The sequence below is a fragment of the Ascaphus truei genome, chromosome 1 (genome assembly GCF_040206685.1).
Source record: "Ascaphus truei isolate aAscTru1 chromosome 1, aAscTru1.hap1, whole genome shotgun sequence".
Classification (NCBI taxonomy): Eukaryota; Metazoa; Chordata; class Amphibia; order Anura; family Ascaphidae; genus Ascaphus; species Ascaphus truei.
In genome coordinates, this window is record NC_134483.1 from 245,393,548 (window position 1) to 245,417,394 (window position 23,847).

Genomic DNA, 23,847 nt, shown 5'->3' on the forward strand with positions numbered 1-23,847 from the left:
CCATAAATCAATGTTCGAGTCTCTCCCAAGTGTTGTTGACTGCGTTAATTACAGGACTAGAATCTGCTCATTGAAAAGTACGTACAGCAGATTGGAGTGGTGGCCCACAGTTAGTATTTCATCCAAACACTAGTGTTACTAAAATAGAAGTGCAGATGGAAATGTGCTACTCAGCCCTTCAGAGGACTACTCTAGTCTCAAATGAGCAGATTCAATCAAGTATGATAGTAACAATTCACAATGTTAGTTGGCCAGCGCTCACACTAATTTGAACAGAGTGGTATAGCTGCCTGCTACAATTACTTCTGCAGGGCGGCACTGTGATTGGTCTAACAAAAATATGCTGCTTCCTCAAAGCTGCACCCCTATAGACTGCCGAAGCACGTTTAGCTCACTTTTTTTTGTGTATATTTAATTGGAGCACCATCTATGTATTCTCTCCCAGCCGTGTATTTGAGCCTGTAGCAGCAGCAAAAAGAAAAAAATTATATAATTATTTCAGCCAACTACAATTGATATTTCCTTGCTCTCTGGAAACATTTGATGTGGCCATTGTTATTGCAGGATTGCATTCCTAATAAAATGCAACATACAGTAGCTGTTGGGTTCAACCTTCAGAACACTTCAAGTGCCTGTCGCTCCATGTACCAAAGTAAAGTAACAGCTATACCATGGTTAAGAGGTTTACGGCCATATATACCAAGCAATCTTTAACCATAAACCACCTTCTTTCAATTCAATAGGCTGTAAGGTGTCTTCCAGCGGCCCAAAAGGTGTCAAGACAAAAGACTGCTTAGTCCTAGTTTAATCTAGGAGATTATTTTATATCAGCCAAAGCGGCCATATGAACTTCCATTCGAGTCGTAAGTGATGCTGTAATCACGTGATTGCTACGAGGAGCAGTCGTGTGATCGGAGTGCCAGAGGTGTAGTGGCACGCTGGTGCCATGGCTTCTCAGCTACACAAAAAGTCAACTAATTCCAAAGTGCCTAGAATATGTACATTTATATATCACCAAATGCATATGCAGTATTTGGAACTTTTATATAGCAAATTCTAGGCATCGTTTTATTCCCTACTTGCTGTATAATGCAGGGAAGGATTGATTGTATAGAAGGTTCATGAAATAAAAAGCACATCATCTTTAAATGCTTGTAACAAATCCTGAGCTTCGGAGCTGTGTAGCTGAATTGCAATTTGATTTCAAGTGCTGTTGGATTAAATGTGGAGTTAGAACCAGGAGTTGAAACAATGAAGGTGTAAAACAAGGTATATAGAAGTACAGTAAAGTGTTAGCACTTTATGCTCCATAGCGCAACAATGAGCAGGATTGAGACTGTCACTGAATGCACATCTTGCCACATATATAAACAGGACACAGGATTGTGGCTATCTGTATAGAGTTACAAGTGACTTTGTTACTATACAAATGGTTACTTACAGCTACAACTTGTTATGCGAAAGTTGTAATGCAATATGCATGACATGCACTGTTCAAATGGTTATTTTTAGCTACAATCTGTTATGTGAGAGTTGAAGTGCAATATGCATGATAGGCACTGTTTAAAGCAGGGGTGGGGAACCTTTTTTCTGCCAAGGGCCATTTTGATATTTATAAAATCATTCGAGGGCCATACAAAATTATCAACTTAAAAATTAGCCTGCTATATTTGGTCAAACATTTAATTAACTCACCCCTAATGTGATGGCTGGAACTGCTTCTCTTTGGGTGACTGACTGACTCTTGGGTGGTGGGTGACTATGACTGACTGTGGGTTGGTGTCTGCACACGTACACACACACAAACACACACACTGGGCAGGGGGAGGGAAATCAGACTCAGACCCACTCACTCTCAGACCCACTCTCAGACTCACTCACTCTCAGTCCCGCTCACTCTCAGTCCCGCTCACTCTCAGACTCAGACCCACTCTCAGACTCAGACCCACTCTCAGACTCAGACCCACTCTCAGACTCAGACCCACTCTCAGACTCAGACCCACTCTCAGACTCAGACCCACTCTCACTCTCAGACTCTCTCTCTCTCTCACTCTCAGACTCTCTCTCTCTCACTCACACTCTCTCTCTCTCACTCTCTCACTCTCTCTCTGACACACGCACACACGCACACTCTCTCTCAGACACACGCACACACTCTCTCTCAGACACACACACACGCACACTCTCTCTCAGACACACACACACGCACTCTCTCTCAGACGCACACACACACACACGCACTCTCTCTCAGATGCACACACACACACACGCACGCACGCACGCACTCTCAGACGCACACACACATACACACATATACACACACACACATACATATATATATATATATATATATATATATACACACACACACATATATATACACACACACACACATATATATATATACACACACACACACACACACACACACACACACACACACACACACATTTAGCTAAGCCTGAGATTCTCTCCCATAAACAGGGAGGTGTGGCCAGACTGACTATTGATACAGTACAGCTCTTCCTACCTAAAGCATGCTGTCCCAGATGGAAGTTCCTCGGCTTGTTTGCCGTCACTCCCTTCCTCTCCTCTCCCTTCCTCTCCTCCCCCTTCCTCTCCTCTCCATTCCTCTCCTCTCCTCCCCCTTCCTCTCCTCTCCCTTCCTCTCCTCTCCTCCCCCTTCCTCTCCTCTCCTCCCCCTTCCTCTCCTCTCCTCCCCCTTCCTCTCCTCTCCTCCCCCTTCCTCTCCTCTCCTCCCCCTTCCTCTCCCCTCCAGCAGAGCCTGCAGTGGTTTGGGCTTCTCGGGTTGAGCTGACAGCCGAGTGCAGAGCCGCACTGCTCACTGTAAACCCCGCACTGGCTGTCCTCTGGTAGTGCGCAGGTCAGCACAGCGCGGGGGATGCTGGGTTGGGGCTTCCCCGCCCTCAGTCCCAAGTTGGGAAGAGGGGGGGAGCGGGCTCACAGGCATCAGACCGGACACTCTGCTTGCCCTGCGGGACCTCTGCTCTGCGCATGCTGAATCGCTGCCATTTAAAAAATATATATATATAATTTTTTTTTAAATATAACAGGCAGGGCCGCACTGGGGTCAGACCAAATCATTTCGCGGGCCTTATGCGGCCCGTGGGCTGGACGTTCCCCACCCCTGGTTTAAAGGCTAAATGACACAATAACACTGAGGGTTTAAATTAGACCCTCTTTTTGTGTCTACCCTTTATTTATTCATCATACCGTTTCACAATAGAGGGCACTCTGTACATGATCTATATTGCAAGCAGGGAGGCACCCATATTAAATACAGATAATACTAGAAAACTTCTAAAAGACAATCTAATAGAGTAAAAAGGCAGGAGCAGATAATAGCACAGACTGAAAAAACCTTAAATGCATGGGTGAGCTTCAATTAATAGCTACAAGGGAGCAGTATGACATCATGGGCATTGCTGAAACATGGTGGGATAAAACTCATAACTGGGCAGTTAATTTATAGTTATTCCCTTTTTTTCAGAAGCATCGAGCAAATAGAAGGTGGTAGAGTATGTTTATATGTTGAACTGGATTTAAAACTGGTTGGGGAAGATGTTTACTGTATGAAGGAAATGATGAAAATATACAGACCTTGTAGATAGAAATTGGCAGTGGAGGTAAAAGAGCAAAGAAAATGTTTGAAGGTATTCTGCTGCGGCAGCTTTTATTCTAACACATCATGCGCGGCTGACGCGCGGTTGATGCGTTTATCGAGAATGGTTCGGATTTAATAGGTTGCAATTCTTCGCGTGTCTGCCAGATGGCAGATATGCATGAATTGTAATGTGCATGCGCTTCAGTAATGTGTCGACTTGCAGGTGTTTCGTTTAAAAAAGATACCATAGTGTGCTATTGTAAATTGGCCTTGAGACTGAAGGAAAGACAAAGACCAGTTTCGGTTACAGTATTCTCCAGAGACCTGCCCGCCATGAGTTTTCAAGTGCAGCGCTTTCCAAAAATCCGACAGAAGTTACGCGTATTTTATATGGGCCGCGATTAATGCAACAGAGGATAAGATGGCAACAGTTGTTCAAATTTATCAGTATTTTGTTGAAAACTATGACTTTTACAAATTTTCCCCAACTCCTCATACGTGGAAGCGTGCAATAAGGAAAAGGTTATGTAGCGATCCCTGTTTTATCGTATTGAGCCACAATTTCTTGAAGGGTATTGGTGTGTATCACCGGCTTTTTCCTGTATGTATGATCATGATGACGGCAAAATGCGAAGGGTCGTGTTAAACCCAAATAAGAAACGACAGTCGCTGCCAAGCAATGGACCAGCACCGGCTTCCAATGATGGTCCCGCCGTCAGTGACAACCCTGAGCCTGAGCCGAATTTCGCGTGCAGTTTTGATCAAGCTTGCATGTACCTAAGCAATTTCCAGCCTCATCAGCTGACTACAGGTGGACTAGTCCGCTGCAAACTATCGATGTGGATGATCAAGAACGCTGGACTGGCAGTGGACCGGCACCGGCGCCAGCTGAATGGGAAATTCTATGGTGAGTATTGTTGCCGTATTATTTTCTGTTTTTTTTATTTTGACAATACAGTATCAATATCGGTGCGATTCAAAAGTCGAGCGATTCTCCTGTAAGCAATATTATTGGCTGAGCGGCTTCTACAGTACTGTACTGCAGATACTGAACTACTGTATTGGTGGAACGCTAGGCGCATGCGCATTGGAACCATCTTGAAACACATACAGTATGCGTGTCATTACATCGACGGTAGGCGCATGCGCATGTGAACAGGAGACGCCCCCCGAGAAAATTATTGGTGGGACTGGCTGGGAACTTCTTTAGGGGGCTGACCATTACAATAAAACCTTTCTTCTTGTTTTTCCTCAAAAGAAAACGGCCAATGGAGGGATTTCGATGGATAATATCGCTTTGTGTAACAATGCCTACTGAATCGGATTTAAAAAACCACGTACCGGAGTCTACAGTTTAGAGGCCATAGTTATTGATTAGGATAGAATACTGTAATACTGTACCTGAAACAGTATGCTGATGTTTTCCGGCCGTACAGTATACTGTACAATACTTTTTTATATACAGTACAGTATACTGTGTAATAAACCCGAAAAAATAAAAACTATGCATTTATTCTACATGTATCACATACATTGTGTCTTCTACAGTATACAGTGCCAGTACATACAGTACAGTACAGTTTGTGTCTTCTATTTTTTTTTAATACTCTTATACTGAGCATGCCTACAGTATACAGTGCAGTATGCCTCGACATTCTAGAAACACTGTATTTTGTTACAGTAGCAAAGGAGCAAATGGAACAATGTAAGACAAATCAACATGTTCTTTTATTGGTGGAGTAAGTACAAAAACATTTATATACAAATACTGTACAATGTAGAAACATTTTAAGTGCACAGCAATTCAAAACATCAACAGGTGTATGGTTTACTGCTACATGTGTGAAAACATTTATGTCAGTCAGTATGGTTTACAGTCACGTTTTAAAATCAAATTCTTTATTCATAAAATAAGCAAAACGCAACACCTCCTTTATTAAAGAACGGCAAGTCAAAACATATACTGTACAGTAGGATGGTGTGTAAAACAGTCTGCACCAAGCGGGTTTTCAGGGTAACCTTTGAAATCGTGCCTGTTTGCGGCCCCCAGGGACTGGAATTGTGCAGGTCCTGTGTGTGTGGACTGCAAGTTAAAACATTTCTGTATAAATACAAGTAAAAAAACACACAACAACATCTCCTTTATTTAAGTACAGTACAGCAGGTCAAATCATGTAGAGTACAATACAGTTCAGCACAACAGTATGGTCTTACAGAAAGTCCTCCACATTGTCCGTCCATGGCCGATTCCTTGCATGGCGCAAAACGCCATTAATGCAGTCTCGAACACCTTTCATTACAGGATCTGTAATTGGATAAAAGCGTCGCATTTCATCCAGAATGTTCTTTCTGAAATTGGCAGGAAACGCCTTTTTTACGCGATTTCCGTCGTAGTTCACTTTGAAGGCCGTCGCAGTACAACGAGTAGGGAACATGGTGCTTAAAAAGTAACAAGGCATACTTGTGGGGTGCACCAGCACTCTTCACCCTATACTTCTCCCTGAGCGCCAATGGCAGATCGCACAGGGTGGTGTCGGGCACCGTATCGATGCGAGCGAATGTAGGTCTTTTGGGAGCGGGTGTGCTTGGGGCGACGGGCGATGGTAGGTTGTCTGGGAGGAAGCTTTCCTCCGGTCTTGGTCGCCATGTTGTTTACTGGCGTGGTCTTGACGGGGTTGTCATGTCCTCCTCAACGGCATACATGTACACTACATCTTATGGTGGAGGGGGTGCGCTTGGTGATGGAAGGGGGTCGAAGGTCCCATTCATCACATCCATGTCACCCCCCTGCTCCAGCGTCGGGGAAACAGGGGCATTAACACCGAGCAAATAATGTATGCCCGCTATGTCAGCCTCTATCTTCTCCATCTGTCGATCCATCCGTTGATCCATATCTAGCATCCGTTGATCCATATGCATCATCCGTTGATCCATTTGTAGCATCCGTTGCTCCACATTTAGCATTGTCTCCAGAAGCAGATTGATCTTTGCTAGCACAATAGAATTCCCAGGGAGATCCACAGTTATCCCATTCAGCATCTGGTCTAACGAGCTGCTTCTTGTGCATGGCGTGTGAACATCTGGGTGGATGGGTGCAACGAAGGATGAGATGGGGGTTCCATGGAGAGAAGCGGCAGCAACGTCGAAGAAGAGTGGAGGAGCTGACCTGTGGATATCCGGTAGAGGAGAAGCGGCAGCGTCGTCGAAGAGGGATGGAGAAAGTGACCTGTGGATTTCCGGGCGAGAAGCAGAGTTGTCTAAGAGCAAAGGAGAAAGTGACCCGTGGATTTCAGAGGCAGTGTCGTCAGATAGAACTGGAGAAGATGGCCTGTGGGTTTCCGTGAGGGCGGCGGCAGCATCAAGGACGAGGGGTGGAGAAAACGGGCTGAAGATTTCCGGGACAGCGTCGGCAGAGTCGTCGAAGCGTATGTGAGAAAGTGGTCTGCGGGTTCGATGGGTTGGCTGCCAATCGTTTTGCGTCGAGAGTACATCACCGTATATCTTCTTGACATAATAAGGCTGACGTCTATGAAAACCCTTAGCCTTTGGGGTCAGCAGAAGGTTTTCTTTATTGGCCTTAGCCTGTCGCTTTTGCCTTTGTGTGGAAACGGCAACCGCCTTTCGCTTTTTCTGCTTGACAGGCACGGCAGAGGCGAGTGTGTTCCTGCGTCCGTAGAATCGGGTTTGCTCCATGGAAGTAGGTGGCACAATGCAGTATCTGGACAAGGGTAAGTTCAGATAAAGATCATGGAGTGGTGGGCTATGCAAAGTGTGTAACCTTTTATGCATGGCGACCAGGTACAGGTGTTTAAAGCGGGCGTACTCTAATGTGAGTCATTACCGTATAAATACACCATCCATTTTGTGGATTCACTGCACATTGAATACACTTCGACTAAACATCGAATATACATTCTTGTGTTTGTATTTCTTTCTACTCGCAGCAATGCCTGTTAAAAAGATTTCCAAGGAGCTCAGCATGCGAATTAAGGACATGTACACGAGCGGACACCGAATTGCTGCTATCCAACGCTGGTTAGCTACTTTTGGCATCGTTGTGCCAGCAACCACCGTGAGCTATCATGCACACGGAAAAAACAGAGACCACCAAAGGTAACTATCGCATAAGTATATTTATACAACTTTAAAAAAATTTTTTTTAATTTAAATCTAATATTTTTGTTATTTCTGTTGATTTATATTACAACAGTATATATATATTTTGTATATTTATATTACCACAGTATATATATTTTGTATATTTATATTTATATCAGTACAGTATATATATTTTGTATATTTATATCAGTACAGTATATATATTTTGTATATTTATATTACAACAGTATATATTTTTTATATTTATATTAATATTACAACAGTATATATTTTTTTATATTTATATAACAGTATATATTATTTTTATATTTATATTACAGTACAACAGTATATATAATTTTTATATTGCTGCATATTAACAAAACAATATATTTTCTTTACATTGTAGGGAGACGACTCTTCTGGTGGACAAAATAAGTGAGGAGAATGATGAGAAGAGTGCATTAAGGGTCAAAAACACTCTGCAGGAAAAGCACAATCTGACTGTATCTGAGAGCAGCATAAAGAAGATGAGACGCAGCATTGGATGGAAATATGGACGTGTGAGGTTAGTACTGGACAGTACAGGAGGTAAAAGTGTTGTTTAGGAAACTGTACTGTACCGCTAAAATTATTTATTCCTCGTCATTACAGAGCGTACCCCATGATAAGGGACGCAAACAAAATCAAAAGAGTGGTCCAGGCCCAGGCATGGATCGACAGTGGGGAGACTTTCCAGGATTGCATCTTCACTGACGAGTCTACTGTGTCGCTGGAGAGATTTGCAAGCTTTGCATTCCACAAAAAAGGCCGCATATCTTTGAAGCCGCGGCCAAAACACCCCGTGAAGCTGCATGTGTGGGGTGCCATCTCTAGGCGTGGACCAGGATGCATTGTCATCTTTGAAGGTAAAATATATAAAATATAATGTAGCCTTATGCACTGTACTGTACTATTGTGCAGTTTTTTGAGCACTTCTCTTTTCTTGCTATAGGAATAATGAATAAAGCTTTCTTCCAAGACAACATTGTCCCTGAGATAGTGCAATATATCACACGCGAGTTCCCCAATGGTCACCGCTTCTACCAGGACAACGATCCAAAGCACACTGCGTCAACAGCGTATATCCTTGAGCGCGGTATCAACTGGGTGAAGACACCTGCGGAGTAAGTGCAGTAGACCGTGTCTCATTGTTTCCCCCACTGTTTTTACTGTGTACTGTATCTCTTAAACTAATTGTCCTTTTTTTCCAATGACAGATCGCCAGACTTCAATCCGATCGAAATGGTCTGGCATCAGCTGAAGGACCATATCCGGAAAGTGGCGAAACCCTACAAAAAGGACGAGTTGTTGAAAGGCATAATGAGTTTTTGGAACGATGTACTCACCGTGGAACGCTGCAATAAATATATAGACCATATTGCAACTGTGTTGGCCATTGTGATCGCGCGTAATGAGCAAGCATCAGGAAAGTAGTACTGTACTGTAGTATTGTAAGTACAGTATGATACAGGTAAGTATGGCACAGATTTTTTCTTTCCCAATAGTCAGAGTATACAGTACAGTAGTTACAGTTTTTTCTTTACAGAAAGAGCAGCCCCAGCCATCAGGTTACATACAGTAATATTTAACAGTAGTCAGAGTATACAGTACAGTAGTTCCAGTATACAGTAGACTAGTTTGACAGTAGTACAGTAACTGCCTACTAACTGGTCATTTTTTTTCTTTTCAGAGAAAGCAGCACCAGCCATCTAAAGTAGTACTACATATCACACAATGCCATAATACAGTACGCACATACAGTAACTGCACTAATTTTTTGTTTTCTTGTCGTTTCAGGAAAAAAAGGTGGCCTGGGGGGAGGTGGGGTGTTGTGTCCAGTCTATTCTGTTTGTACAGTCAAGTGAACAGTACATAAACAGCAGTATTGATGTACACAAAACCTCTCCTCTCTCAATGAACTATTGTACTGTACACGGAATGAGGAACAAGATAACGACGGAAAAAATAATATTACTATGTACAGTATACTGTATATATATATATAAATGTATATATATAAATATATATATATATATATATATATATATATATATATATATACAGTATACATATATTATACATTACAGTGTATATATATATAAATACATAATATTCTTATAAATGTGCATAATTCATGTTTCTCCATGTTTTACAAATGTTTTCTAAATGTTTATCCAATTTCAATCTGCCAGAAGAACTTAATAAAGACTGCATTATGTATTATTCATGATTATTTTTATATTTGTATTTTTTGTTCCTGATGAAATAAAATAAATATTTATTCACATTCCTGGTAATCATAATCATTGACAACAACCACACCGCCTCCCCCCCCACCCCTACAGTATAAGAATGAATGACAAAACAACATGAATCAGTTAATGTTTTTTTTACTCTCAATTCTCACAATGCTGTGCAAATCAGATTTACATTTCAAATTCGAGAAGGGATTTTCCAAAGAGTTACCATAAACAAAGCCTCAAAGGGTTGGGGGGGGGGTTGATTTTTGGGTGAGTCATGTGCAGTAATCAGCTAGCTCCCATCTCAAAGAGGCTTAGAGTACACGCAGGCGCAGTCAGTGAGGCGATTGACGCTCGGCCAGGGACGGATTAAAAACACAATGACTAACTTCAGAAAATGAATGACTCTGTGGAGGTGTCTGTCGAAAAGAGTTTGTGTCCGTGGGGGAGGGATGAAGGATTAATTGTGCAGCAGTTCAAAGAAATTACATACTGTAGAGTAGAGTACAGTAATTTCAAAAGGCAGTTCATCATAATAATTTTATCAATAAACCCCCAAATACAACCCCCAAATACAGTACATAAAAAGCAAGTCACTTTATCTCCCTGTGCCTCAGGCACCAAAAACATACAGTAAATTGTGAGCTCCACGGGACAGGGAGGGACCTGTGCCTGCAAAATGTCTCTGAAAAGCGCTACGTATACTGTAACTAACAGCGCTATACAAAAACATGCTATTATTATTATAATATCAAGGTGATGCTCTGTGCAAATCAAATTCGAGAAGGGATTTTCCAAAACATTGCCATAAACAAAGCCTCAAAGCTCCTGTCGCAAAGAGAATTACACGCAGGCGCAGTGAGGCTTTGTACTGTAGCTCGGCTATGGACGGATTAAGAACACAATGGCAAGATTCAGAAAATTAACGACTCTGTGGAGAGGGGGGGGGTTGAGTGACTCATGCGCAGTTAGCAACTAAATAGCTCCCATCTGAAAAAGGATCACACGCAGGCGCAGTGAGGCTTTGAAGCTCGGTTATGGACAGATTAAAAACACAATGGCAAGATTCAGAAAATTAACGACTCTGTGGAGAGGGGGGGATTGAGTGACTCATGCACAGTAAGCAGCTAGCTCCCATCTCAAAGAGGCTTAGAGTACACGCAGGCGCAGTGAGGCGATTGATGCTCGGCTAGGGACGGATTAAAAACACTATGGAAAGATTCCAAAAATTAAAGACAGCCGCATGAAGTTCAAAGCTAAAGACATACTTTAATTTCAAAAGGCAGTTCATTATAATAATACACCCCCAAATACAGTACGTAAAAAGCACACAAATGAACCATGTGCAGTCAAACGCACAGGGTCGCAGACAAAAGCTACTGTACAGCACAGATTGAATATCGTAATACAGTAAGATGGTTTTTGCAAACTTGTGGAGAAAATAAAAATAAAAAAATTACAATAAAAAAAAATTTTTTTCACTCACTCAAGTGGTGGGCGAAGTTACAGGCGCATGCGCAGTAAATTCCTGCTGTCAAGCAGGAATGTGATTGAAACCAGACACACGTTCAAAGGAATGGTGTGGGAGAGATGTACTGCATTGCACAGAAGATAAGAAGTTGAAATACCCTGCAGTGCAGTTAATTATCCTAAGCGAGGTGAGAGCGCTGTATATGCCGAAATGTGACACTGTTACAGTACAGTACACGCCTATGCGTTTCAACAATTTTCAAATGAGACATGGTGTACTGTACTGCAGAACAGCACTGCAAATGCATGTATACTTTAAATATGCAAATTTACAATTACTGCGCGCGCACACACAGCCTGTGTACTGATGTAGGTTGAACCGTGAAGGTATTAGACCTCCAAGACAACAGCTCGCAAACACCCCCCTGAGTTTTTACACGGCATTGCAGTATTGCAGACAGCGCGAATAAAATGCTAATATCACGAGCGCGAAAATAACGCAGTTCACTCCGGGCGAAAACAACACAAAACCGCACATAACCGGGATAATCTGAAAATCGCGGATCTAGTTGATTTAGACTAAAGGCGGCAGCCACTGTATATTATATATTTTGGAAAGTTGTTTGTCTGTTTGCTATGCATTTGAATACCTTTTAAGATATTGTAATTAAATTTAGCATGGTGGTTCCTGAGATCAAGGAGCAGGTTTTTGTTTATATTTGGATAGACATCAGGGAGAACATCAGTGCATCACACAACCCTCAAGCTACCACTTAATCTTGGTCATCCTGAAAATCCAAATTTGAAACATCAACAAAAATACAGGAGCAGCCAAAGTTCTTCAAGAGAGCGAGATCATTGTTTGGATGTGAGTACAATGTCTCACAAACAAGCTCTCGATCAAACACTTCAGGACTGCGTAGGCAATTAAACGATTATCAGTGGCGTTGTTGTGTTACATTATTCAAATTATCAAGGAATCAACCAGGACAGAGGCATTGCTGGATTTGGCAAGATCAAAATGTAGATGCAATAACATATTCAAGTCCGGGAACATTTGGGAAACACTGATCATAACATGGTCCCATTTGAAATAAATTATCAAAAACCATATTACATGGGTTCAACAAAGACTATACATTTTAGAAAGGCAGATTCTAAGAAACGGAGGAATAAATTGGGATGATGTTTTTGCAGGGAAAAATGTGGAAGATAAGCGACTTGATAAAATTAAGTAAATAAGGCACCAGGCCCCAATGGCATGCACCGAAGGGTTCTTAAGGAGCAAAGTTCAGTAATAGCCAAACCGTTACATTTAATACTCAAGAACTCCCATTTCCACAGGCTTAGATTGGCATAAAGCAGATGTGGTGCCTATATTTAAAAAAGGGAACTACAGTAGATCACTACTGGGGAATTAAAGACCTGTAAGCATGACATCAATAGTGGACAATCTAGTTGAAGGTTTAGTAGGGGATAATATTCAGGAATACGTAATAGATAACAAAATGATTAGTAATAGTCAGCATGGATTTATGAAGGATACGTCGTGCCAAGCTAACCTTATTTGTTTCTTTGAGAAGGTAAGCAGGAATTTAGGCTAGGGTAATGCAGTTGGTCGACTTAAATTTTGCAAAAGCTTTCGATATAGTACCATATAAGAGGTTAGTGTACAAAATAAAAAAATGTAGGCAAAATATTTGCACCTGCATTGAAAATTGGTTGAAGGATAGAGTTGCCATAAATGGAATCTTTTCAGGTTGGGCTAAAGTTCTAAGTGGAGTACATTAAGGCAGGGGTGCGCATACATTTTAGTCTGAGCTCCCCCTTGCCTGCACCACCCCACCCTCCACCTGTTCACTGGTGTTTTGGACATTGCAATGTCATGTGGCTCCACGGCATCATTTGACGACACATCGTCAGAAGCCACCAGAGACCATGTTAGGGAGTTAGAGGCCTCGTGCACGCTCCCCTGGCATTTATTTGAAATGCTTTGGGGAAGAGCGTGGGGCCTCTAAGTAAAACCAGAGCAGGATGTAATTTCTCTCCAGGACTTGGGTAAAATGGAAAATCTTGGACAGGTAAATGGCAGGTGAGGTTTAATAAATGTAAGGTTATGCATTTGGGAAACAAGAATTAATGTCTCCAACACACAGAGTTGGTGCCGCAATCAGAACCACTCCCCATAAATCAAAATAAATCACTGGGCCAGATGTAGGGGTGAAAATTACCCTCTGGCGGTGCTAACAACCCAACATGATATAGAAACACAAAAAGAAAAAAAGGAGGGTCTGTTGAAAGCACACAAAAAAATATGTGAAAATACATACAAAATGAACACTGCTGATCCAAGAGATACACAATATACATGTAGAGACCCAAAATATGTAGCATGCAATATACGTGGGTATAATAATGCAAATCCAGAGGAAAGTAAGTTCCCCTGGAAATGCAGTTAAGATCGGCCGATCAACAAAATAGAATAGTACAAATGACTGAATGATTACCAGCATCTACACAAAACCCAAATATGAGCAGAAAAAAGAGCAAAAATAAATAATGTAATAGTTATATACCCTAAATGCTGTACAGCCAGATGATGGCAGCTAGACCCTGGCAAATGTAATAAACCAGAGAGAGACAAATGATAAATGTATAGGATATGCAAAAGTTGGGTCCACCATAGATATGGAGTGTATAGCAGTGAGTCAGCAGAGAATACAAGGGAGAAAATATATAGGAACGACTCCCTAATGCCAGAGCTAGATGTAACTAATATAAGCTAAGGCAGACAGAGTGTGTAGTAGCCCAAGGGCTCTGTGGAGCATAATACTGTCCAGATACTTGCTATGACGCTGCACAGGACATCAAGAGGAGAGGGGGAGTCCAAAATGAAGGTAAGTAAGAGGCAGTGTGAGCCCCCAGCATCCCGCTCACTGTATACAGCAGGCAGCAGTCACACAGACCAGATAGAGCAGTGTCAGCAATAGAGCTCCAGTCAGAGAGGTGGTGAGCACGGGGCAGCAGTGGGCTACAGGAGAGTGAGTGGTATAGATACTCTGATGGCCGTTTCGCTGTAAGGCTTCTTCCGGGAGCATAGTTGTGTAGAGCCAGTGAGCACTATTTAAAGTGCTCCATTTTCACGACACATCAGCCAATCATTAAAATGATATACCCTGTGACATCATCTTTTGCCAAGGCATGAGAGAACGTTTTAGAAGGATCTGAAACATAAGGAGACAAGCATGAATATTGTTAACCAAAATAGACAGAATCATAACAGAACAAGAACAAGAGGTTAGCAATGAAAAATAAAAAAACATATCAATGACAAAAAAGAAAAGAAAAAAGGAGAGAAAAAAAAAGAAATGTAGGAACCATCGGACATGAGTAAATGATCATATAATGACACAGACAAGATTAATGGATAAGGAGAGATCAAAAAGAACAACAGAACATCTAAAAATCTAACTAGCATAAAAACAAAAATCATGAAAGCGCACAGAATAAAAAGAAAGAATTCAAAGAAACATGGCATAGCCAAGATAGTCATTTAGCCCAGCTGGGATCATAGAACCCAGCTGAACTATCCACCTACATTCCTTCCCCAAGAGTGATACTTCCATGTTGCCACCTCTAATACCCAGACCACATTTATCGATGGTAAATGCCACCAATAGAGAGGAGTCAGAGCCATGCACATCCCGTAAGTGTCTAGCGACACTGGTGATCTTTTTAAATGCTGCCAGATCTCTAATTGCATTTTGAATATTCTGGGTGTGCTCTAAGACCCTGACCCGAAATTCCCTAGTGGTCATTCCAATGTAAATGAGTCCACAAGGGCAGCTTAAGTAGTAAATTATGTTTTGAGATTTACAGTTGAGAAACTGACAGATTTTATATTCTCGTGTACCTGTGGAGTTGTTAAATACGCACGTTTGCTTCATATACCTACAGGCCGAGCAGTGGCCACATTTGTAATAGCCTTTGAGGCTTGTTTGGCTAAGAAAGGTAGCAGCAAGGGAGATGGTATAATGGCTCTTAACTAGCATGTCTCTGAGATTCGGTGCTCTCCTAAGGTAAGACTAACCTTGTCCCCTAGGACAATCTGCAAGTCTTGATCTGCAAGTAGAATATCCCAATATTGCTGGAGAATTCTCCTAAGACTGTTCCATTTACAATTATAAGTTCCAATGGAACGGATTTTCTTATTGGTGGTTTATTTAGGTTTGGGTAATAGAAGTGATGCTCTTTCTAACTGCCGGCTATTATTTCATCCACGTTTAATGGCAGCCTCCCTGTAGCCTCTTGCCCTAAATCTGTTACTCATGTCAGAAGTCTATGCGTTGAAGATTCCCAATGATGAACAATTACGGAGAAGCCGAATAAATTCACCATTGGGTATCCCCCTTATCTGATGCAGAGGGTGGAAACTGTTGGCATGTAAGATAGTATTAGTCGATGTCTCCTTCCAGTAAATTGCCATCTTTAACTAATTTATGGTTAGCCTATCACAGTATAGCTGGTGGTATATAGAAGAGTATGTAGACGGTTCACCACTCTCTCTTTGACAAAGTCCCATGTGGGATGAAATGCATCAGAGGTTTCTAGCTTCGTGATGTTTGTCCTTTTTTTCAATAAATACTCATTTTTGTTAGAGCTGCGTTTGGTTTTACCTACTTACCTCAGTGCACCGCTCCTTCGCTTGGCTGTTCCGGTTACTCTTGCTGGTGGCACGTGAATTCTACGACACAGAGTTGCAGGTACTCACTCCAGTGGTTTATTTCCCCCTCAACGTGGATACACTGGATACAAGCAGCGTGACAGCAGGTATTCATTGGCAGAGTGGGCTGAGGGTGACGTAGCATCAGCCAGGCTGTTCTCATGCAGGACAGTCGGCAATTCTTAGTGTCACCCCTTATCACCACTCCCCCCAACCTGTTTTACTTTGTCTGCTAAGAACGTTATATTTGTTCATTCTAAGTGCCTCATACGTGTGTTATCATGACTAAGGACATTAGTACGCTCTTTGGCCCTTGAGCACTGGTGGCAGATTACCCCTGCTTTGCTTCTTTAGATACTTAACATTAGATTGACTAAATAGAAAAGTGAGCTTGACATTAATACTGTTGTGGTTGAGAACATCAATTAACTGTTTTAGCAGAGAAGCTGCGCCCTGCCAAAGTATAAAGATGTCATCAATGTATGTCAACCACAACAGTACATGCGAGGTAAATTCACAATTAGCCTCCGAGAAGACTTCCTCGAGTTCCCACCACCCCAAGAACAAATTTGCATAGGAGGGTGCACATGTGGTGCCCATAGCCATTCCCCTGACCTGTAAATAATAAGAGTTCTTAAATACAAAATAATTATGTCTCAAAACAAAATCCAGAAATTGCATTAAGGTACTGATTAAATTGACACTCAGGTTTTGCATGAACAAAAAGAATTTAGAGGCATAGATACCATCCTCATGGTGGATACATGTGTACAATATTTCTACGACACGTGACAAGAAGTATTTGATCGTCAATGAGGATATTATCCAGCCGTGATAGAATGTCCATGCTATCCCTGAGGTACGATGGTAAGGTTTCAACAGATAAATGAAGAAAGGCGTCAAGGAAACGGCTTATGGGCTCGCACATCCCTCCTATACCTGAGACGATGGGACATCCTGGGAGGTAGGAGAGGTTCTTGTGAATCTTCGGCAAAAGATATAAAGTTGGTATAACTGGACATTTGGTAACCAAGCCGTCATGATGACGCTTGGTAATAGTGCCCTGTGCCATAGCCTCATGTATCATAGTGTCAAGCTCACCCTTAAACCTCACAGTAGGATCCCCTGGGAGTTCCCTATAACACTGGGCATCACGTAATTGTTTAAAGACTTCTGCTTCATAAGACAGTCTGGGCCATAAGACAATATTGCCCCCTTTATCAGAGGGTTTGATCACAATATCTGTCAATGATTTAAGCTCATTAATGGCTCCCCATTCTGACTTAGAGATGTTACTAGGACTTAATGCATCAGAGAGATTTGTAATGGCGTTGATTACCATATTAGAGAACACCTCCACCTGGGAACAAACTTGCATGGGAGGGCAAAAAGTAGATCTTGGTCTCACGTGAGCCACGGGTCCAAGTTCATTAGATATAACTGTTACTGCCACCTGATTTTGTGAGGATACTGGTGTAAACATCAGGTCAGACGTATCTGAGTCCACACATTCTTCTTCAGTGGCTGTCTTCAAAAAGTGTTTATGCAGTAATAGTTTCCAGCAGAAGAGTTGTACGTCTTTAATCCATTCAAAAGTGTCACAGTGGTGTGTTGGAGCAAATGACAGGCCACGCTGTAACACTGAAACTTGTGTAGGAGTTAGTACAATATCAGATAGATTGACAATTGTGAGAGGGTTTACTTCCGATGTTTCTTTCCCCTCTGATTCTTGTACCCAAACTGGCCCGTCTCTTAGCCATCTTTCTCCCCCTTCTGGTCTTCCTCCCCCTGCTCCTTGTGCTGACCCCTTGGATAAAAAAAGAGGAATCAGAAATGTCAGATGGGGGGCCCGATTTTGTTGTATCACAGTCGGAGGAGTCCATGTCGGATGTTGTAACTCCTGATGACACTGAAGTACCCTCATTAGTTTTCTTGCGTCTAAACATACAAGGTTTAGAATGACCCCATTTGTAAACTTTGCCCAAATGATAGTCAGATAAGTCACGGTCGAATTTGTTCTTTTTCATTGCCTTAATCTCTGTTTCATATTTCTCAAGTTCAATCTCAATTTTATCAAAAACACTCTTATCCATTGCTTCCATATCTTTACGTAAGGTGTCGATCAATATCGTAGTTTCAACTAAAATAACATCATTAGAAATCAACGTATTAATAAGCTCAAAGGAGCACAAATTCAGAGCATTTTCCCAGCGTTTTTTCAGTTCAGGATCAGTGAAGGTAAATGATGGAAAGGTCTGTAACCGTAGTCCTCTCGGGATCATTTTAAAAATTCTAAATAATTGCAGAGAGCTGTTTTGTTTCACCATACTCTGAGCCTTTCGCTCATGAGTGATGTTAATGCCTTCACCTGATCCGGAGCAACTTTGGGATGCTGTGTGAGGTTCAACATTTCATCATTAATAGTAAATATCAATGCAGTATTTGCAAGGCGCTTTGACTCATTGCTAGCAAAATCCATTTTTATATTAAAATGACTATGGGTGGTGATTGAGCAGGCACCAGGAAAAGACTGAAAGACCAGCCAAAATACTACTATAACCAACACACAGAGTTGGTGCCGCAATCAGAACCACTCCCCATAAATCAAAATAAATCACTGGGCCAGATGTAGGGGTGAAAATTACCCTCTGGCGGTGCTAACAACCCAACATGATATAGAAACACAAAACGAAAAAAAGGAGGGTCTGTTGAAAGCACACAAAAAATATGTGAAAATACAAAATGGATTTTATTAGCAACACAAAACACAAAAAAAAAATATTAAAATATACCTAAACACATACAAAATGAACACTGCTGATCCAAGAGATACACAATATACATGTAGAGACCCAAAATATGTAGCATGCAATATACGTGGGTATAATAATGCAAATCCAGAGGAAAGAAAGTTCCCCTGGAAATGCAGTGAAGATCGGCCGATCAACAAAATAGAATAGTACAAATGACTGAATGATTACCAGCATCTACACAAAACCCAAATATGAGCCAGAGACCAGGTAAGGGAGTTCGAGCCCTCGTGGACGCTCCCCCTGGCATTTATTTGAAATGCTTTGGGGAAGAGCGTGGGGCCTCTAAGTAAAACCAGAGCAGGATGTAATTTCTCTCCAGGACTTGGGTAAAATGGAAACTTGGACAGGTAAATGGCAGGTGAGGTTTAATAAATGTAAGGTTATGCATTTGGGAAACAAGAATTAATGTCTATTTATAAATTAAATAGGTCTAAATGAGGTTAGTCCTTGGACAAGAATTTAGAAGTGCTTGTAGACAGCAGGCTTGGCAATAATGCCCAATGTAAGGCAACAGAAAAATCTCATCTTGCATTAAAACGGGGAATGGATGGAAGGGAAGTAAACATAATTATGACACTATATAAAGCATTAGGAAGACCACACCATGAATATGAAGTATAGTTTCAGGCACCAGTCCATTGAGGGGAGAAAAAAGGACATTATGGAAATAGAAAAAGTGGAGAAGAGCCACCAAATTAATAAAGGGGATGTAAAATCTGACATGAGGTGAGGCTAGTTTCTAATTAATTTTGATTTGTTTACATTAGAAAAGAGGCATGTAAGAAGGGATATGATAACTATATTCAAATATAACAGTATGGGAGCCCCTGCTACTGACTCAGACAAGTGATGAGTTAACGGTGCTTTGGGTATATGCACAAGGAGAGTAGGGTAGAGATAGAACCCAAATACAGCACTCAGGTTCACGCTCTGTATGATATGTGATTGGTTTAAAACAAACTTTATTAACTGTACCAAAGAATAAAATAATTGGTGTTAAAAACAGACGACCTGAAGGTATTCCGACCTTCAATACTGGAACCGTATAGGTTCAGGGTCTAGACTTTCAGTGTGTTCTGTGGAATTCAGATAACACACTAAACAACAGTCCTTGTAAGGATCTGAAGTGAGAGACAAATCTTACAGGGTGGCTCTAGGTAAGTACTACTAGCTGCAAATCACTAATGGCAATTCTAATTAAACCGAATAAAGTATGTACTCGTATTTGTTCTTTATAATAACTGGTGTACTGTGGTGAAACAAAGCCAGAATAGTTCCAGCATGCAGTAAGTCTCAGTAAATTCCTTCTAAGGTAAGTATGGTACTGAGTCAGGTTGACCTAAAATAACCTACTTCTGTGTGCAGTGGTAGGGAGGACGTGACCTCTAATAACCTTTGTAGTAGCAGTGAAAGGTTATTTGCACAGTAGGCAAACTGACACAGAATAAACTCATTCCCACGTATAGCTGAGACTGTCTAAACCACGTAATAAATATACACTTTAGTGAGGATGGTACACACAGTATATAGGAGCCAATGGGAACAAGTTTATTCTGTGTCAGTTTGCCTACTGTGCAAATAACCTTTCACTGCTACTACAAAGGTTATTAGAGGTCACGTCCTCCCTACCACTGCACACAGAAGTAGGTTACCTTAGGTCAACCTGACTCAGTACCATACTTACCTTAGAAGGAATTTACTGAGACTTACTGCATGCTGGAACTATTCTGGCTTTATTTCACCACAGTATACCAGTTATTATAAAGAACAAATACGAGTACATACTTTATTCGGTTTAATTAGAATTGCCATTAGTGATTTGCAGCTAGTAGTACTTACCTAGAGCAACCCTGTAAGATTTGTCTCTCACTTCAGATCCTTACAAGGACTGTTGTTTAGTGTGTTATCTGAATTCCACAGAACACACTGAAAGCCTATACCCTGAACCTATACGGTTCCAGTATTGAAGGTCGGAATACCTTCAGGTCGTCTGTTTTTAACACCCATTATTTTATTCTTTGATACAGTTAATAAAGTTTGTTTTAAACCAATCACATATCATACAGAGCGTGAACCCGAGTGCTGTATTTGGGTTCTATCTCTACCCTACTCTCCTGTATTCAAATATATCCAGGGTCAATACAATCAGCTTTCGAAATAGCTATTAATCCCAAGGGCAGTACAAAGGACACGGGTACATCCCTTACAGTTGGAGGAAAGGAGATTTCACAAGCAACAAAGGAAAGGTTCTTTACATTAAGGGCAGTTAAATGTGAAATTCATTACCCATGGAGACTGTGATGGCAGATACAATTTATGCATGCGTATGATATATATATATGACCTCTTTTTAGACAAGAAACGTAGACAGGGATATACCAAATATGTAAACATGGGAAGGATGTTGATCCAGGGAGTAATTCGATTGCCAATTTTTGGACTCCGGAAGGAATTTATTTTCCCCCTTATGTGACAACATTGGATGAGGTTTCACTTTTTTATTTTATTTTTTTTCTCTGGATTAAAAACACTATAAATACAAAAATAGGATAAGTATCTTGTCTAAATGTAACATAGGTTGAACTTGGACATGTTTCTTTTTTCAATCTACTATGTAACTATGCAAGTTCAAAAAAAAAATCCCAAGTAACAGCTGTGTTTTCACTTTTGTTTCAAATTATGCAATGAGTTTTCTATTAGAAAACAATAAACAAGGGCTCGGTTTAAAGTTTGTTACCGTATATAAAGTTTGTCACAAATATAAAGATTACTGTTAACATCTCCAATAGGAGTTGGGAAGCTCTTAAAGGTTAATTCCCACCTGGCCAACCTTTTTTTGTAAAGAAAATCATTGGGTCCCTACTTAAAATGGCTCTCCAATGGACCCACACCACTAAAACATTTACGCTTTTAAATATACATATATATTACCGTCCTCCTTACAATATTTTCGGGGGTGACAAATTCTCCTGCACTGACATCAGTGGAATGCACAAAGCAGGACACGCTCCTTTAAACCTCCTGCCCTGTGAGTCCCAATACAGCAACATAGAAGACACCCCATGGTTCTGTACATGTACAGGCAGCCTCTCACACCTCATCTACTTCAGACGGCAACCCCCCCACCCCCTTAAACCACATCATAATGTATAAAGTATGGCAAAAAAAACCTAAAAAAAACACAGTATTACCCTATTCTAATTGATATTAAATCACAAGTGTAAAGTTAAGTGCAATATTAAAGTTCTTCAGGTTAAAAAAAAGTTTTATTTTGTACATCTCACGCGCTTTGTAACCCCTGTTCTATATGTGACTGTCTACACGTGTGTATATACAGTATGTGATATACATGACCTTGTAGTGACTCAAATGTTATCCATTTTCAAAAGGTTACAAAATTCAGATACTATAAGGGCGAAAGGACATATGTACAAACATGTATGGAAAGACATTTCTTTAAAGTATATATTTACTTGCTGAAAGTACCCGGCGTTGCTCAAAAATTCTAAAAAAAAAACAAAACAAAAAAAACACATCATCGCCTTCCCCCATCACTTTCCTTTAATACCTTATAATGTCCCCAATACTTGCCACCATTCCTCTAGCATTTTAACTTTCTCCTCATGTGCCAACCGATTTCTTCTTTTTTTGTCTGCTTTCTGTGTCAACTTTATAACCATCTGCAACCACTATTATATCTGGCACGACATCATCTACCAGGTACAACACTCAGTGGCTGACTTGCTAGTCAGAGAAATTGTAATAACTCCGAATTAAAAATAGAATGTATCCAAATTTCCAAACAGACAAAACTGCTCCTTGATCTCCGGAACCATCATACAAAATCTGGTTACGATATCTTATTGTGTCCAAATGCATAGCAAATAGACAAACAACTTTCCAAAATCTATAGTAGATTTGATATTTTTATTTGAACAGAGCAATTTGTAATATTCTCTGTAACTCCAGGCTCTCAATTGCATCATTTATACGTGCTCCCTCAAGTCACTAGATTTACTAGCCTAAAATTTTAAAGCTACTAATCAGCATTTGCATTAATTAAAAAAAAAAAACACTGCAGCAATCCCATTACACCATTGGTCCCCAAACCGTAGCTTCCATGCAATGTTGCACATGGAGGTTTATATTGTGGCTTGTGTTAGGAAAGATGTGAGACAAAATTGGTGCAGACACTTGACGGTGGTAGTATATTTTGTTTCTGAGCCGGTCGGCAAAAGTGGGATAGTCTGGGGGTGCAGGAGCTTTCAAAGTTGTCCCTCAGTTGCTGTTGCAAAGCTCTAGAAGCGTATGCAGCAGTGACTAGGTTAACTTCAGCTGGGAACCTTGGGACAATTAGTTGGATCCCAGCTGCCTAATCAAGGTGTGTTAAAACCCCAGGCTGTAGACACATGGGTGCTGGCTGTTGAGGAGAGAGGAGTAAGCTACTGAAGAGATTACTGAAACAAGGTCTGTTATCAAAGTACATGAATTATGAACTGTCTCCTGCATAGAAAAGGGTAGCTGCCTGATTTTAACACTGTCTGCTAAAGAGAAACTGTTTTGTTTTGTCTGCTGAAGAAAAAGCCATTTTTCTTTTTGTTTGCTGATGAAAAGCTATTTTTGTTTTTGTGTGCTGTATATCTTTTAAGGCTAAATAAAAAGCCTTGTCAAGAAACCCGCGTGTGTAGTTGCATGTACCCTGCAACATATAGAGATGATTAATTTTTGTTAATTAATTCTTGTCATTCTTTGTCATTTTTTATCATTCTTTCCCTTCCCTCATGGGAGATGTATGCATCTCTTCAACATATACCTATTATTAACTGCGCTTACTAA

General features: G+C 40.9%; 1 protein-coding gene across 1 annotated transcript; it reads right to left on the reverse strand.

The window, feature by feature from the left end:
* Positions 1-11,254: 11,254 nt before the first annotated feature.
* On the reverse strand, positions 11,255-19,927 carry LOC142496102 (uncharacterized). Its single transcript, XM_075602506.1, has 2 exons — positions 16,160-19,927; positions 11,255-14,699 (listed from the first exon to the last, which is right to left on the reverse strand). Exon 1 carries the CDS (start codon positions 18,120-18,122, stop codon positions 16,950-16,952), a length of 1,173 nt encoding a protein of 390 aa, XP_075458621.1. The 5' UTR covers positions 18,123-19,927; the 3' UTR covers positions 11,255-14,699; positions 16,160-16,949.
* Positions 19,928-23,847: the final 3,920 nt, after the last annotated feature.